At 35.3% G+C, this 14,376-nt stretch overlaps 1 protein-coding gene and 1 long non-coding RNA gene across 12 annotated transcripts in view; one reads left to right on the top strand and one right to left on the bottom strand.

Annotated features, from left to right (window-relative positions):
• MCTP1 (multiple C2 and transmembrane domain containing 1) overlaps positions 1-12,256 on the top strand; it is a 578,648-nt gene extending 566,392 nt beyond the window's left edge. For 10 of the 11 annotated variants that reach the window (XM_032274288.1, XM_032274364.1, XM_032274471.1 and 7 more), the window contains 4 exons: positions 2,692-2,801; positions 6,596-6,705; positions 8,884-8,981; positions 9,869-12,256. In XM_032274288.1, coding sequence (XP_032130179.1) covers positions 2,692-2,801; positions 6,596-6,705; positions 8,884-8,981; positions 9,869-9,940 — 390 coding nt within the window. In that variant the 3' untranslated portion in view covers positions 9,941-12,256. The remainder of the gene's footprint in view (positions 1-2,691; positions 2,802-6,595; positions 6,706-8,883; positions 8,982-9,868) is intronic. The other variant, XM_032274210.1, reaches the window with a different exon arrangement.
• LOC116549382 lies at positions 2,657-9,874 on the bottom strand. The gene is made up of 2 exons (XR_004267847.1): positions 9,202-9,874; positions 2,657-2,990 (listed from the first exon to the last, which is right to left on the bottom strand). It is a non-coding gene; the product is annotated as an uncharacterized LOC116549382 (long non-coding RNA).
• Positions 12,257-14,376: the final 2,120 nt, after the last annotated feature.

Raw genomic sequence — 14,376 nt, forward strand, 5'->3', positions numbered from 1 at the left:
AAAAAAAAGTTTATGATTGAGATGATAGGGTTTTTAAGATATAGGATCATGTCATCTGCAAACAGAGACAGTTTGACTTCCTCTCTTCCTATGTGAATATCCTTTATTTCCTTCTCTGACCTGATTGCCCTGACCAGAACTTCCAATACTGTTGTATAGATGTGTTGAGAGAGGGCATCCTTGTCTTGTGCCAGATTTCAAGGGGAATGCTTCCAGTTTTTGCCTATTCAGTATGATATTGGCTGTGGGTTTGTCATAAATGGCCCTTATTATTTTGAGGTGTGTTCTGTTAACACCTAGTTTATTGAGTTTTTAATTTGAAGGGATGTTGAATGTTATCGAAGATCTCTTTTTGCATCTATTGAAATAATCATGTGGTTTTTAGATCTGTTTATGTTATGAATTACTTTATTGATTTGTGAATGTTGAACCAGCCTTGCATCTCAGGGTTGAAGCTGACTTGATTGTGATAGATACTAATTTCTTAAAATTAATATGGAATGCATTTGGGGCTGTTTGAGGTAGATATTAAGATAGATTTGGGCTATCTCAGATTTGATAGTCTATTTTAAGTAGGATTTAACATAACTTTCTCCAAATAGTTAACACAACTGCCCAATAACAGTACTTCCTTATTTCCTTTGTGTATGACACCTTATCGTATATCAATCGTTTTATGCCCATATCTCATTTTAATTAAATATGGAGTACACTGAATGCCTCCTCATGATTTCTCTTTTGTAAAATTTCTTAGCTATACTTACCTATTTACTGGTCCAAACAGATTTTAGAAACACTATTAAGTTCTCCCAATTTTCTCCACTCTGAATATTAGGATTTGCTTGAAATTTCACTAAACCTATATATTCAACTGAAAAAAAATCGTATATGTTTTGTACCTATCTTGCTGAGGTTCTACCTAGGTATTTCATATATTTGTTACTGCAAAATATTTTTTCACATAATTTTGAGCTGGAAGACATTCTCAATGGACTTTCATTGTACAACCAGCATGCTTCAACTGGTTTGATTTATTCTGTATGTGCTTAAATATTTACCAGTACTTTGCTTCATAGACATAAATGAACTTAGCTGGTATTTGAGATGAGAATACTACGGGACACAGAATTGGGGCAGTCCAACTTCGTAGTTTTGAAAGGAACAGGAAAAAGCCACTGGTTATTCATTTTACTCTACCGTACACAATTGTATAGATGAAACTAACACTTTATTACTGGAAAGTGTGAAAGATAAGAAATTGATGCACCGTCTGTCATGACAAGTGAATGGTGACTTCTGAAGACAGTAGGGAACCCTGAGTGGCTAACTGTTCCCGATACCATTATTATGCTTTATGCATCTCATCTACCTGACAATCCATTTTGGCATAAGCAAGATGAATAATATAGACAAATTTCTTCATATGAATTGAATTTAAAATGAAGGCTCTAAGTAATTGGTATCTATACCAAAGATTGTTATAAAACTGGCCTCCATGTCCTCAGTCCCAGTGTATGCTGTTGTCCTTGGAGGAGGCACACACATTCACTTGCCTTATTTCTGAGGTGGCGGAATGCCAGCCCTGGCCAAGTGTTCACAGTGTAGAGTGCTTTAGACTCTTCTGAAATGAAAGTCAGTATGTAAATGTGCAACATGACATTATTATTCTAGCTTCCTGGCTGCTTTCAGCAAGCACTGACTGCCACATGAGGTCTCAAGTGTTCTGGCATAGTGTGCAAGTGTTCAAAGAAGTTAAAGTAATGAAATTGGATCTACATTTCCACAGATATTCAAGCTGGCATGGAGGAATGGAGTCAAAGAATCAGGGTTGGATGGTCTCCACCAAACAGCCTAGGCAAGTGCCTGTGATGCCAGGCTACTAAGCAGAATTTTCAATTGTGAAAGGCCACCACTATTTCTTCCTTTGGGTCTAAAATTGCAAAATATGCACATCTCTCCTAGGCTCACACCACTCTTTAGGTGGTTTAATGTTCAATCTCCAACCATCTATTACCTGAAGCACACCAGCTTTGCTTAAATTCAACGTTTTAAAATGAAGAACTAAGTACAAAAAAAAAGAAAAAAAATGTTTAGTTAGAACCTAATACAGCATATACTACTGTATATAATATATGACTTATTTTTAAGAAGTTGGTCAGGCTTAGTATGTATATGATCTAAGCAGTATCCACATAGATTTCAGGTTTTGGTGGTTTGTGTTTTTTGCAGTTTTCATTGCTCACAAATCTCAATTGCATCCAGCATTCTCTGCTGCTGAAATATCTGAGCCACAACAAAAGCTGGGTATGTGGGATCAAAAAAATGGGTCCACTAAGTAGTGTCTCAGTGGATCCAGAAGCACTGTAGAATCTGGGTTTAGTAATTCTGGGACCTCCCCTCTGTCTTATACCTTCCTCCCCAAAATGTTTCTTCTGCTCATCAGGACAAGAACAATGGAACCCAAGTCTCTTGCTTTGCAGCCACCTTTGTAAGCACAAATCCATGATGCTGGGTCCCTTTCCTCCTCATGTCCCTTAAAATCCTGATATTTTCATGGGTTCCAATTATCCATTTATACACACATAAAAATGAAGTTTATTTAAAAATGTAAGAGAGGGACAACACAAAGAATTCAAGCAATGAAGAAAACCTTTACTCATACAGAATTTTTTTTTTTTTATTGCATTTTAGGACAGTGAAAAAAAGGGATTTATAAATAAAATCTACGCCATCCAGGAGGTATGTGTCAGTGTCCAGAACATCCTAGATGAAGTGGCTTCCTTTGGCGAAAGGATAAAGAAGTGAGTGACGGTGACATGTAAGCCCCAGTCTTCCGTAGGACAGGGTGTCTATTTGTTTCTCACAGGGTGAAATGCCACATTCCTTTTGGCAGGGGACACTCCTTCTGGGTGATCTATTGCTCAGTTTTATCATTATTTACTTTATTTCTGCCAGTCTTTGGCTTTATGAAAGTTCTGTCAATTTCCTTCCTGAAATTTAGAACATATTGGTTGGAAAGAAGTCACACTTGTAGCTTTGAAGAAATAACACCGTCCTAAATTTTAGCACATTTTTCACTGTGAAAGACTTTGTTCTTAAACGGAGTATGAAACTGTGATAGGAAAAAATAAACCAAGCTAAATGAGAATTTCAGGTAATTAAGATACACCTACATTTTATTATTGGTCTAGTTACATTTTCATCAAGTGACTAAATTTTTTAAAAAATTGTATTTATGGTACCCTGTAAAAATATTTTTTCAAGTATGTATTTAAATAGCTGAGATCATAATTATCAATAAACTAATGATTTGTCATTTAGAAAATACAATTTTTAAAATTATAAAAACCGAATCCCTATTCCTTAATTTTTTAAAATAAGGAAATATATCTTCACTGAGTTCTAATGCAAAATTAAGAAACTTAAATTCTTAATCTTATATACTTATGTTTTACTTAAAACAGTGTTATATTTTTTTAAAAACAAGATATATTTATAAGAATTACCAGTTAAAAGTATTACATACTTCTAAATTATGTAAAAATTGGCCTATATAATGATTGCTAATGGTCTACTCAAGAAGGGGTGCCAAATTCCGGAGAAACCTTTATTTTCCTAGTTTCATGTATCTGTTCTTTGTTTATTATTCATAACCAAAAGTTTTCTACAGATTTGAATCCTTGAGCATACAATGAATTTGAAAAGGAGTAAATTATTTAAACTAAAGGTATGAGTCACTCATTTGGTGCCTTTCATGTTACAAGGGATAATGCATTTTGTTTTGTATAATAATTTTGTTTGATATATTCCCACATGTCCAGGTGTTGAGTTTCTACTTTATTATATCAGACAGAACAGCCCCCCTCACTCCCAGCTGTGCCTTTAGGAAGCATTCGGTTTTGGCTTTCTGAAGACTGTTCCCATATCTTTTCTCTCTCCTCCTTCCTCTGTGTATTTTCTTCCATCTCCAATAATATTTACCTGTCCTCTACACACTATCCACTGAAACAGTATGAAGCCATGAATTTGGGGCATTTCCCCATTGAGTGTTGTCTTTTATCTGGGGTACACTGTGAGCTAATACCTGACAGAAACATCTCATTTATACCAAAAGACCAAGGATCAGGCTAGTGAATGCCTGAGAAGCAGCTCCTTTGTAACTCTAGGTGGTAGAAGGCCTCAGAACAGATGCTTGGCTGGAAAACATGATGACTAGCTACGGGATATGACCAGATCCTGGTGGTGTTCCAGCCTTTGGAAAACCTGGGTTTTGTAGAACTTCCTATGCTAAGCTAAGGTACAGGAATATGGCATAGGAGCCAGTGAGTCTTGTAGGACCCATCTCTCCCGCAAAATGATCTTTTGCATGCTAAAAGAGAAATTCTCCTGGGGTCACATGAAATTTAAAGCATCTATCCAGAAAGCAGATTCAGAAGCAATCTTTAAGCACAAAATGAAAGGGCTCTATAATTACCATGTCTTGTTACTAAATAATCTTTCCAGAACTTTCTTGAATTGCATCCTTTTTTGGGGGAAGATCATATTCTAGATTTAGATTCCATAATGCAGAGAGTAGAAATAGAAAAGGGCAGTCTTTTTTTTTTTTTTTCTAACAGCCACACTGAGATTCTTTGCCATTTATCCTTCCAATAGGAGTAATAAGAACACAGGGAGTTCTTCAGTGGGGCTGCCCAGAAGGAAGGTTTTCTGAGTGAAGAGCCAGTGCCCTCACACATGGAGTAGTGTGATGGATAGCTCTGAGCTGAGCTGCAGGAAAGCAAGCAGACCCTCAGCCTTCTGTTCTCTCCACAAGCAAGCAGAAGCAAAGGTGTCCATCAGGAAGGGAAGGCATGATCCTTTACCTGGTGACAGTTACAGATGCTCACAGTTGACCATAAGAGGAAAAAGACAAAGACAGAAAAGCCAGACCCGAAGGGTTACTGAAAATAGAATACCCAGATTGACCCAACATTGGCTCATTTGGTAGAAAAAACAATTTTAGGCAATAATTTTGACCTAGAGAGAGACAAAAAGCAAGCTACGTGCCACAAAGCTACAGAACAACTAATTACTAATTATGCTGAGGCACTGTATAGAAGAAAATCTCTTAGCAATCATCCTTTATTGGGAAAAAATTGCCCTGAAAAAACTCACCTCAAGTAAGTACAACATACAGTACCAGGAAATTAGAAGAAATAAAAGACAGTAACATTTTTCTACCTGAACAATACGTTTTTCTGAAGTGTCTTAGGGGCCCTTCTCACTGTCTCATAAGAAAAAAGTACCATAATTGAAATTCCTTGAGTTGATTAGTTCTAATAATTTCAACTTGATTCACATAAACATGTTACCATCACAACGACTTTTTTATTCTTGACAGAATAAAAGCTATCCCATTTTACAAATGGAGAAAGGGTTAGAGAGGTTGACTCAGCTAAATCCACATAACAGAATCTAGGCTTTGAATACAGATCTGCTAACTTCTTGGTCACACGACATGATATGTTTGTTAGTTCCTCTTTAGTGAATGAACTCTTAGGAGAAATTTGAAAGAATGCGATGGTATGCTTGTAAATGGTGATATATTTATATGCCCAACCCTGGAGGCTCTATATAGTGTTTCTATTTTCTTTATAATTTTGGCACACTCTTAAGTACCAGACTGGCTTCCACACAAAAAGGCTTAAATGATTACAATCGTCCCATGTTCCATTTTCCTGATTTTCTACTCCATATTTTTTGCCTTTGTCTTCATTTTTCTTTTCCCTTTTTGTCTCAGTAAATTCCTTCCCATCTCCTCAGTACTTTTTTTTTTTTTGTAACTTATTCTGTTCATTGGTCTTGTTTCTGTTTGCTATTCTGTCTTATCGTCAATACTGAGTCTTGCAGCCTTCTCTGACTCAGCCTTCTCCATTACCAATTACTTTTGCCAGAATGCTCTCCTTCACAAGAAGTACATGAGAGATAATAGTAAGAAATGCTGATTTTATTTCGTAATTACCTATGTATTTCTGGGAAGAAGGTCAATGATGAGAGGTGAAGTTTTGCAAGGCTAACTGTTCTGTTCTTTCCTGATTTCCAGTTCTATTTGAAACATAGCTGAGGTAGGAAGTGAGTATTCCTCTAAGGAATTCTAACATTCAGAGGATTTTTTACATAACCATGCTGGCAACATTTGATTCCCAATGTGGGGAATACTGAGAGTTGACAGAAGAAAGAATGGTAGGCCCAGGGGCATTCCCCTCTGAAAAGTTGGAGAAAACGGGGATGGTTACTTGTCTTAGTAGTAGAAAAATAAAGATCTTTTTCCATGTGGGAAGTCACCCAAGTAGTGCAAGAGCTTTAGATGCTGAAGTCACCTGGGACAATCTGGAGAAACTGGCAGCAAGACTCTTTACCTGGGCCCTGTGTTCATGGAATTGAGCAGATTATGACAAACTAGCCTGTGTCTTCTGATAACCTATTACAATTGGAATCTATTCCAGAGAGAAATGCCGACTAACTAGGTCCCAAGTTAAGTCAGAATCATATGTATTTCAATATTTGAAAAAAGTATGAAGTACTCAGATTGCTGATGTGTTAATTTTTCATTCAGTACTTTCAACTGGACTGTCCCATTCTTAAGCTGGCTGGCCATTGTAGCCCTCTGTGTGTTGACAGTCATCCTGTACTGCATTCCGCTGAGATACATTGTCCTTGTCTGGGGTAAGTAAACCTTCCCAGCCTCCCCCAAACTGTCTTAGCTGCTACGAACAAACTGTGTTTAAGAGATGAGTTACACTGTCAGCAGTTCTCTGTATTTATGGTCATGAAGCTACTCCATGATGAAAAGAGACAGGTCAGTTAAAAATCACAACAGTATAAAGATTTAGGTCTACCTGCAAAATGTATTTTTCTTATCTGGCACACTAGGTTTCATCATACTATAAACATGTGAGTTGTAAAGATTCTTCATATATCAAAGTGTAGCTTTGTCTAGATATCCCTCTGATTTATTTTCACCACTTATATACAAACAGAGGCATTTCAATCCATATGGTGCATTTAAGAAAATATGCTTTCTTTGCTGTTGTATTTTATCTTGTGGAAGTATATGTAAACATGGTACTATACATGGCTGCCTGTTTAAGAGGTCACCTTTAGCATTTGGGAAAAGGGTCCTTGGCACTTGCAGGTTCCTTAGTAAGACCCCTTTATGTGAACTAAATAAGACTGTTTCTATAAATACCTACATTAAAGGTGATTTTTTTCGGTCCTAATTTTTAATGTGAGTATGCTGCATGCCAATGATTCCTATGTACCTGGGCTCCATTTAGGAGACTGTCAGTTGCAGCATTCTTCAATTTCTTTCCTGACAAAATTCTTGGTTTGGAAAACAACTTTCCATCTCTAGGATCTACTACAACATTAATAATACATAAACAAGACTGGGGAGAAGAAGAATTCTCTACCTGCCCCTCACTTGCCTACACATACACCTAAGATTGCTAAACCTATACAAAACACAAAGGACCAAAATGGGTCTTAGCTTTGGAAAGCATGTGCTTACACTGAAAGCAAAATTTTTTTTCTCTTTAACGCTTTTGAAGAAATATATTGGAATAAAGGGAGTTCAAGTCTGATACCCCAAGCCCTCTGCTTTTAAGATTCCTATTTCCCTATTCTTTTTGGTCCAACTTATCACATATTGAGCAGGCCCTCTTACCCTGTATCACTAGCATTACCTTTACAGCCTGGGTGAGAGGTGGGGGAAATGGGAATTATTTTTTCCTTTCCTAATTTCTGTAATTCAAAGAAATTCAATTTAGACAGCACTTTCATTATATAAGGGAAGAATAATTTAATTTCCACTATGTTCTTACTTCCTATTGTATGTTCATCTTTCATTTCTTCCTGATAGTTAAGGCAGATGCTTCTTTATTGAAAAAATTAGTCTACCTAGGGTCAGACCTGCCTTGGCTTGTGGAGTCATCTCTGTTGCAATAGGTGGTGGCAAATGCCCTGTTCTCCCAGGTTTGCAGAAACTGGAGCCCACGGCAGACATCTAGCTATGTAACTTGCAGTGGCCTCACTGAGTAGCTGCCTTAAAAGTAACTTTGCAGAATGTGTTTGGGCCTCTTGTTTCATCAAACAAAATAAAACAAAAAAAGTATTCCTTTGGTGGTAGGTGATTGCTGAAATATTAGCCAGAAATTTAAGACTATAGGTCTTACATGAGGAGACAGATTCTAGAAGCTTATTCTGCATGAACTCCCTGAAGAAGAGCCAAAATGCTCTAGTTTATGGCTCAGTCTTTACCAGTTTGTTGATTTCATGTAAAGGTGTTTATTTTTTTTTACAAAGCTGGGAGCAAATATTTTCATTTCCGGTTTGAAAAAAAAAATAAAGATCACGTGTCTTCTAAACATTGATCGGGCATAACAGCAACACACACCCCCACCTCCAAAAAGATGCATTTTTTGGAAAAGGGGAAACCAATAAGTTAGACATCTTGCCTTAAAAATCTTAACCCAAAAAGTAGGAAAGGAAGTTTCATCAGAAATGAAATACTAAAGTAGGGCTTCTAAGTATACTGTAACACAGAGGGGAAAAATGCAAGAGATTGCTAATTACTGCCAGGGAACCTCCTTTATTTCCCACATAGAAACCCTTTCCTGCTTGGAAGAAGCTACTACAGTACAAAGTGACAGAGCAGCAACTGAGGAAGGAGGAAGAAATGAAGGAGAAAAAGAGGAAGAGAGGGAAAAAATTTGGTGCATTGGTTCACTGGTTCAAGGCATACAAGTTAGATCTTCCAATTGCTACAACACTTTTGCCAGAAACGTGCTCTGTTTATCTCCAATTTTGGTTATTTAAATAATGTTTAATCTATCACTTTTTCAGGAATCAATAAATTTACAAAAAAGCTTCGGAGTCCATATGCAATTGATAACAATGAACTACTTGACTTCCTTTCCAGAGTCCCTTCAGATGTACAAGTGGTATGTAGGTTTTGTTATTATTATTGCTATTATTTTAATGTAGTATGGCTCTGGGTTTTAGCATTTATATCCTTCTAATGTAAACGCTTTACAAGAGCTGAGTAAAATTAATAACGCCTGTGTAGCAGATTTTACCAGTCAGAAATTTAGCCCACTTGGGGTGTTATCTAAGAAGAACTTACAGAGAATGGGCGAAACAGCAGTTGCATAAAGAACCTACCAGAGCTGTCAGGGAGGATACTCTTCCAAGTTAGTTCAGCTGGAGTTTGTGATGGGAGTCACTATGACCTGAGAGGGGAAAATAGGAATATTAGATGATGAAATCAAAATATGCCAGTGGACATTAAGAAAAAAATATCTTTCCAGAATTTGCAAGAATTACAAGTAAGTTTTAAAAAAGTATATTTTGGAGGTCAGTGAGGAGAGTTTTTTGAAGAGTGTAGCATATCTCTAAAACCTTTGAAATCCTTTGAGGTTAATGCCCATTAACCATCAGCTGTTTTCAGAATAAAAAAACGATTTTTTTTGTTTTTTTTGTGACAGTGGGCCGGATGGAAATTACGACTGTATTAAGCAAACACACACTAAATTGTAAGAAACCATCATCAAGCCCTTTAAAATCGATATAGTTTTGCTTTTAATGTAATGTGTTCGTGAAGGCCATTACTAAAGTTCACATCAGGGCTTCATGTAGTTTCCGACAGGATTTCCCTTCTTATTCTTGTTCTGTCGTTCTATTGCTTTCTGCATCTCAGCTGTAGATCCCATATAGCTTCTAGAGTGAGCACTTTTTTTCCCCCCAGCACAGTCTCTCATTCCTTTGCTTTTCCTTTCTTTGCCAGAAAGTGGCCACCTGAACAGTATTTCTCTGAACTCTGTTTAAACAGGTGCAGTATCAAGAATTGAAACCAGATCCTTCTCACAGCCCATATAAAAGAAAGAAAAACAATCTTGGTTAGCCAGCTCCCAGCACTGAGGAGACCAGCATCTGTTTGGGAAGATAAAAGAAAAAGCCCTCAGCCTCAGCAGCATTTCCTTTCTTTCTGCTTTTTATTTATTTTGCCTTTTTATCATGATGGAGAGAATTTGTAAATAGTGTACAAAGGGATATGTCTTTGAAAATATACTTCTATTGTACAGACTCAACTTGATAAAGGTTTTGCTACTGCTGTGTGAAAGCCTTGTTAGCTGTGGATAATAATATAACACACTGAAAGAACAAATATAAGAATGATAACATTGGAAGATATATACTTATCTAATTACAAGTGGATTAAATACTCACCTGTGCTCTGATTAAATCAACATAACTGTAAATGTCAATTTGATTTTAATGTGACTATTTTTTATCTCAAAAGTAATCCATTACACTTTTCTATGTTTTATACATTTCAAAAGGTAGAGAAATCCCAAAGCCTGAATAATGGAATAGATGCATTTCAATTTAACATATATTCTGGCTTTAGATCCTGACATTCACTCCTGTGCAAATTACTTAGGTATGACTAGGCTGATTTTAAGCAAATAAGTGAAGGTACATTCACTCCCTCAAGAGAATCTTCAATACTCTGCAATTCTCTAAAGAAAACTTTCAAACCTTCTAACAATCATTCCATCTAAAACCTTAAAATCTCTACAGGACTACACCACATAAATACTGCCAGTTTATAAACAATTGCCTATCAATTTTTATACCTACCATTAATTTAATTTATACAGAGTTAGCAAATTAGCAACGCAGTATAGTTATCAACAATACTAGCAAACTATAACCATATTGCTTTTGGTGTCAGATTGTATCTGTGCATCTAAAAATATTTTAATACTCAAGTGCTCTCACAAAAAAACTCTGCTTTCTCATTAGATTACTGAAATGCTTTAATTCATACTATGATTTTGTTATTAGTGTGAATTTTAATGTAGAGGAGAATGCAGTGTGCTAAGTGATATGCCAGTGTTTCACTACATTTATTAAAAAAAAAATTCTTGATAATGCATGAAAACCTGTTTTGTAAAATAAACTGCTTGGGGGTGGTGGTTGCCTTTAACAATGTTTCACTATTATCATAGAATCTACACTTAAAAATTGCATTCCCAAGACTCTTAAAGTAGTTTTTGTATCTTACTCCCTGGTATATTGAGGGAGCATACTTCTGGAGAAAAATAATTTGGTTGGTTGAGAATGTCTTACTTCCCTGACTTGGTAGGGGATTACACTCAGTTTAAACTGCAGCAAACAATGCTTTGCACTACTTTATTAATAATAGACTGGCGTGGGGTAAAAGTGGGGGTTATGCTGGAAAAGTTATAGAAAAGCTGAAAAATGTATATTTCACTCTAAAGGAAGATTCTTTAATGATAAATTTAATCTCATTGAAGCTGATTTTTAAAGTATTTTTATTTTAGAGATAAGTTGTTAAATACTATTTCTTATAATAGAACTATTTTGATCTGTTTATATACTATGCTTGAATGTCAATTAAATTCCCTTTCTACAGAAAGGCTTTGACCTCAACATGCTCTATTTAATGTATCATGTTTAAAATGACATGCTTCCATCTGCATACCATCACTGTTTGTTGCTAAAAACATAATGTTCCATGAACTTGATGTTACTACAGAAAGTTTATTGATGAAATAATTGTTTGAAATAACTTTCGAATATACCTTATGTGAGACTTATGTTCTATGCTGGCAATGTGTACTCAGATGTCTCTAAGCCTGATATTCTACAACCTGAGATGTATCTAGCAGATAGTAACCATTAACAGATGACTAATTTGTTTCACTGTTTCAAATTTCAGATGTTTAGTTCAATGGTAATGTTGACTACACATTCACTGCATTAAATACAAAAGAAAATAATCTTTCCCATGTATAATCAATACTCTTTTTTTTGGTGGTTCAGAGATTAATGGGGGATTGTGTGTATATTCTTATAAATTATATTTCACTTGGAGAAACACAGATTTGGTTTAAACAAACAGGGCTTTTCCTGAAACTCTGACTCTTGTATAAAAATACCTTTGGAGGGATGCGATGCAATGAAATTCATAGAGGAATAAGAACTAGTTTGAGGCACAAAAGAGATATTCACGGAAATCTTCATCACTTCTAGAAACTACTACATTCACAGGCTGAAAACAGACTATGTATAGTAAAATTTTAACTATTTCTTTGCCCTTCTCACATAGGTTCAATTCTGTCTTGAGAGCTGCCCAACTTGTCTTGATTTTGAGAGATTTGTGATGTAAATATTTTAAGATATCTTGAGATTGAATGTCACTCTAACATCTACTTGGACTGCTAATGATCATAGATATTGTAAACTACTAAATATATTCCTCAGTATCTTTTAATGAGTATATTCACTGAAAGTCATCATTATATTTGTATTCCAAACTATTATTGCCACTAGTTGTGATAATTCATAAGAATGCATAATTCATAAGAAATGCATATTTGTGCTTTTTAATTTTTTCCTCACCTATCAAAAAAAACAATGGTACTTCTCATTCTGGTGCTGTTTCAGACTTAAACTGTTTGATAGGTTCTGTAGGAATTCCAATTTTTGAAACATTCTATACACTACGATAATCTGAGTTGGCAGAGTCTTTAAAAACTTAGCCTTGTGATATAGTTATTGAATACCAACTGCATGCCCCTGTTATTGGCAATGGTCAAACCAATGATTGATTGTATATTAAAATCAAATCTGGAGTTGAAGTATAGTGTGAGCCAAATTTAATTGATACATTTCTAAAATTATCTTTTATAAAATTTTTATTCTGCATTTAAAAGTGAAGAAAATTCAGAAATAAACTTTATCTAGGGACCAGAGGAGCTTTTTTCCACTTTGATCTCATATCTAAGTTCTCCTATGCTGAAAGTAGTGTATATTTGTATTAACAAGTTATTCAAAATCTGTAATTTCAGCCAATGAACTTTTGTTAAATGAGCCTAAATGTTTATAATGTTGAGTTTTGTAGTCAAGATTAAGAACAAAGGTATAAGGCAGTTACACCTTTTTGCTCCAGAAATACAAGTAAAGACAGCCACCATTATATTTATTGAAAAATGTCTCAGATATTATTGAATTAATACTTGCTTAAATCCTGGGGCTTTAAATGAAGAGCATGATTTCACACTCTAGTGTGACTGTGTGTATAGATATCTATTCATTGGTTTGATTAGAGTATCTAGAACCAGGCTTTTCTAATTGCTCAGTCAAGTATGAATTAAAACCACATAGAAAATAATGTGGTAAGTTCTTTCTTACATTAGTGTCATTTCTTTCAATTATACTTCTTTTTCCTGGGATGACTCACTGAAAGAAAACATCACAAATTTTTTTTTTTTTTGGGTGAAAATGTTCCCCTCTGGTACCTCAATTTCTATTATTTATAGAGTGGCAATTTGTATAGAGGCAGTCACATATGATTTATTTTACCTGAATGGTTAAAATTTGATAATTTTGAAAAATCTCAGTGAAAAAGAATACTATGCAAATAAAAACCATTGAAGGTTCAAAGCAATCACATAATGTAGAAAGTGGAGCACCATGAAAGTTTTGCTGGAACTTAATGATTCTGTGCTTTTCCAAGGAAGGACGTGAGTTCAGAATTTAAAAAATAGCAAAAATTATAATTGATCTCAAATGAGTTTCAATTCATTGGGCTCTTCCTTGACATCATAAGCTTAAAAAAAAACCCAAACCAAAAATTCAAACAAAAAGTATTCTATTACATGCACAAGCAGTATTTTTGTAAAGACAGGTTTTTACAAAATTTATATGATGGTTATCCGTACCTCCAAATGTCACTGAAAAATATTACTCCATTTTTTAAAAAGTAACCAAAGTACACTGCTGTTCTGCTTTAGTCAATTAAGTGTTACTATATCAGGCAGAAAGATTTGTTTCAAGGAAAGCAGAAATAGTTAAGGTAAGTAGCCGTGCCTAAGTTTTTTCAGTATGTAGCAAAATTAAAATTGCATTGCACTTATGCCCTACTACAGATTCTTCAGTGTTCCTTCCAAAGAGAAAAGGAGTGGCCAACCTCAGTCAATGAGAGAACCTAAAAACTACCTTATTTTCTCTGAAGGAATACATTTAAGGAGATCCTGAAGCCTGGCTGAGTAGAATTGTTGCCCCCACTAGTGAAGAAAGATGATAATATAGGTTCAGTTTCACTTTCTAGTTAAAGACAAGCTCAAAATCACTTGAGTCTATTTGAGGGATTTTATTTTGCCAGAGTTCAAATGGTGACAGGTTTGAAGGAAACGCTAAATTCATAGAAAAAGGAGCACACCTGGCCTAACTACACATACTTACTCATACTTGTTTTTTTGCATTACTAGAGACACCTGAGAATAGTCAAGCATTGTTACAGAAACA

This window comes from Sapajus apella, unplaced genomic scaffold (genome assembly GCF_009761245.1).
Source record: "Sapajus apella isolate SASKATOON/1434 unplaced genomic scaffold, GSC_monkey_1.0 scaffold1, whole genome shotgun sequence".
In the NCBI taxonomy this organism is placed as follows: Eukaryota; Metazoa; Chordata; class Mammalia; order Primates; family Cebidae; genus Sapajus; species Sapajus apella.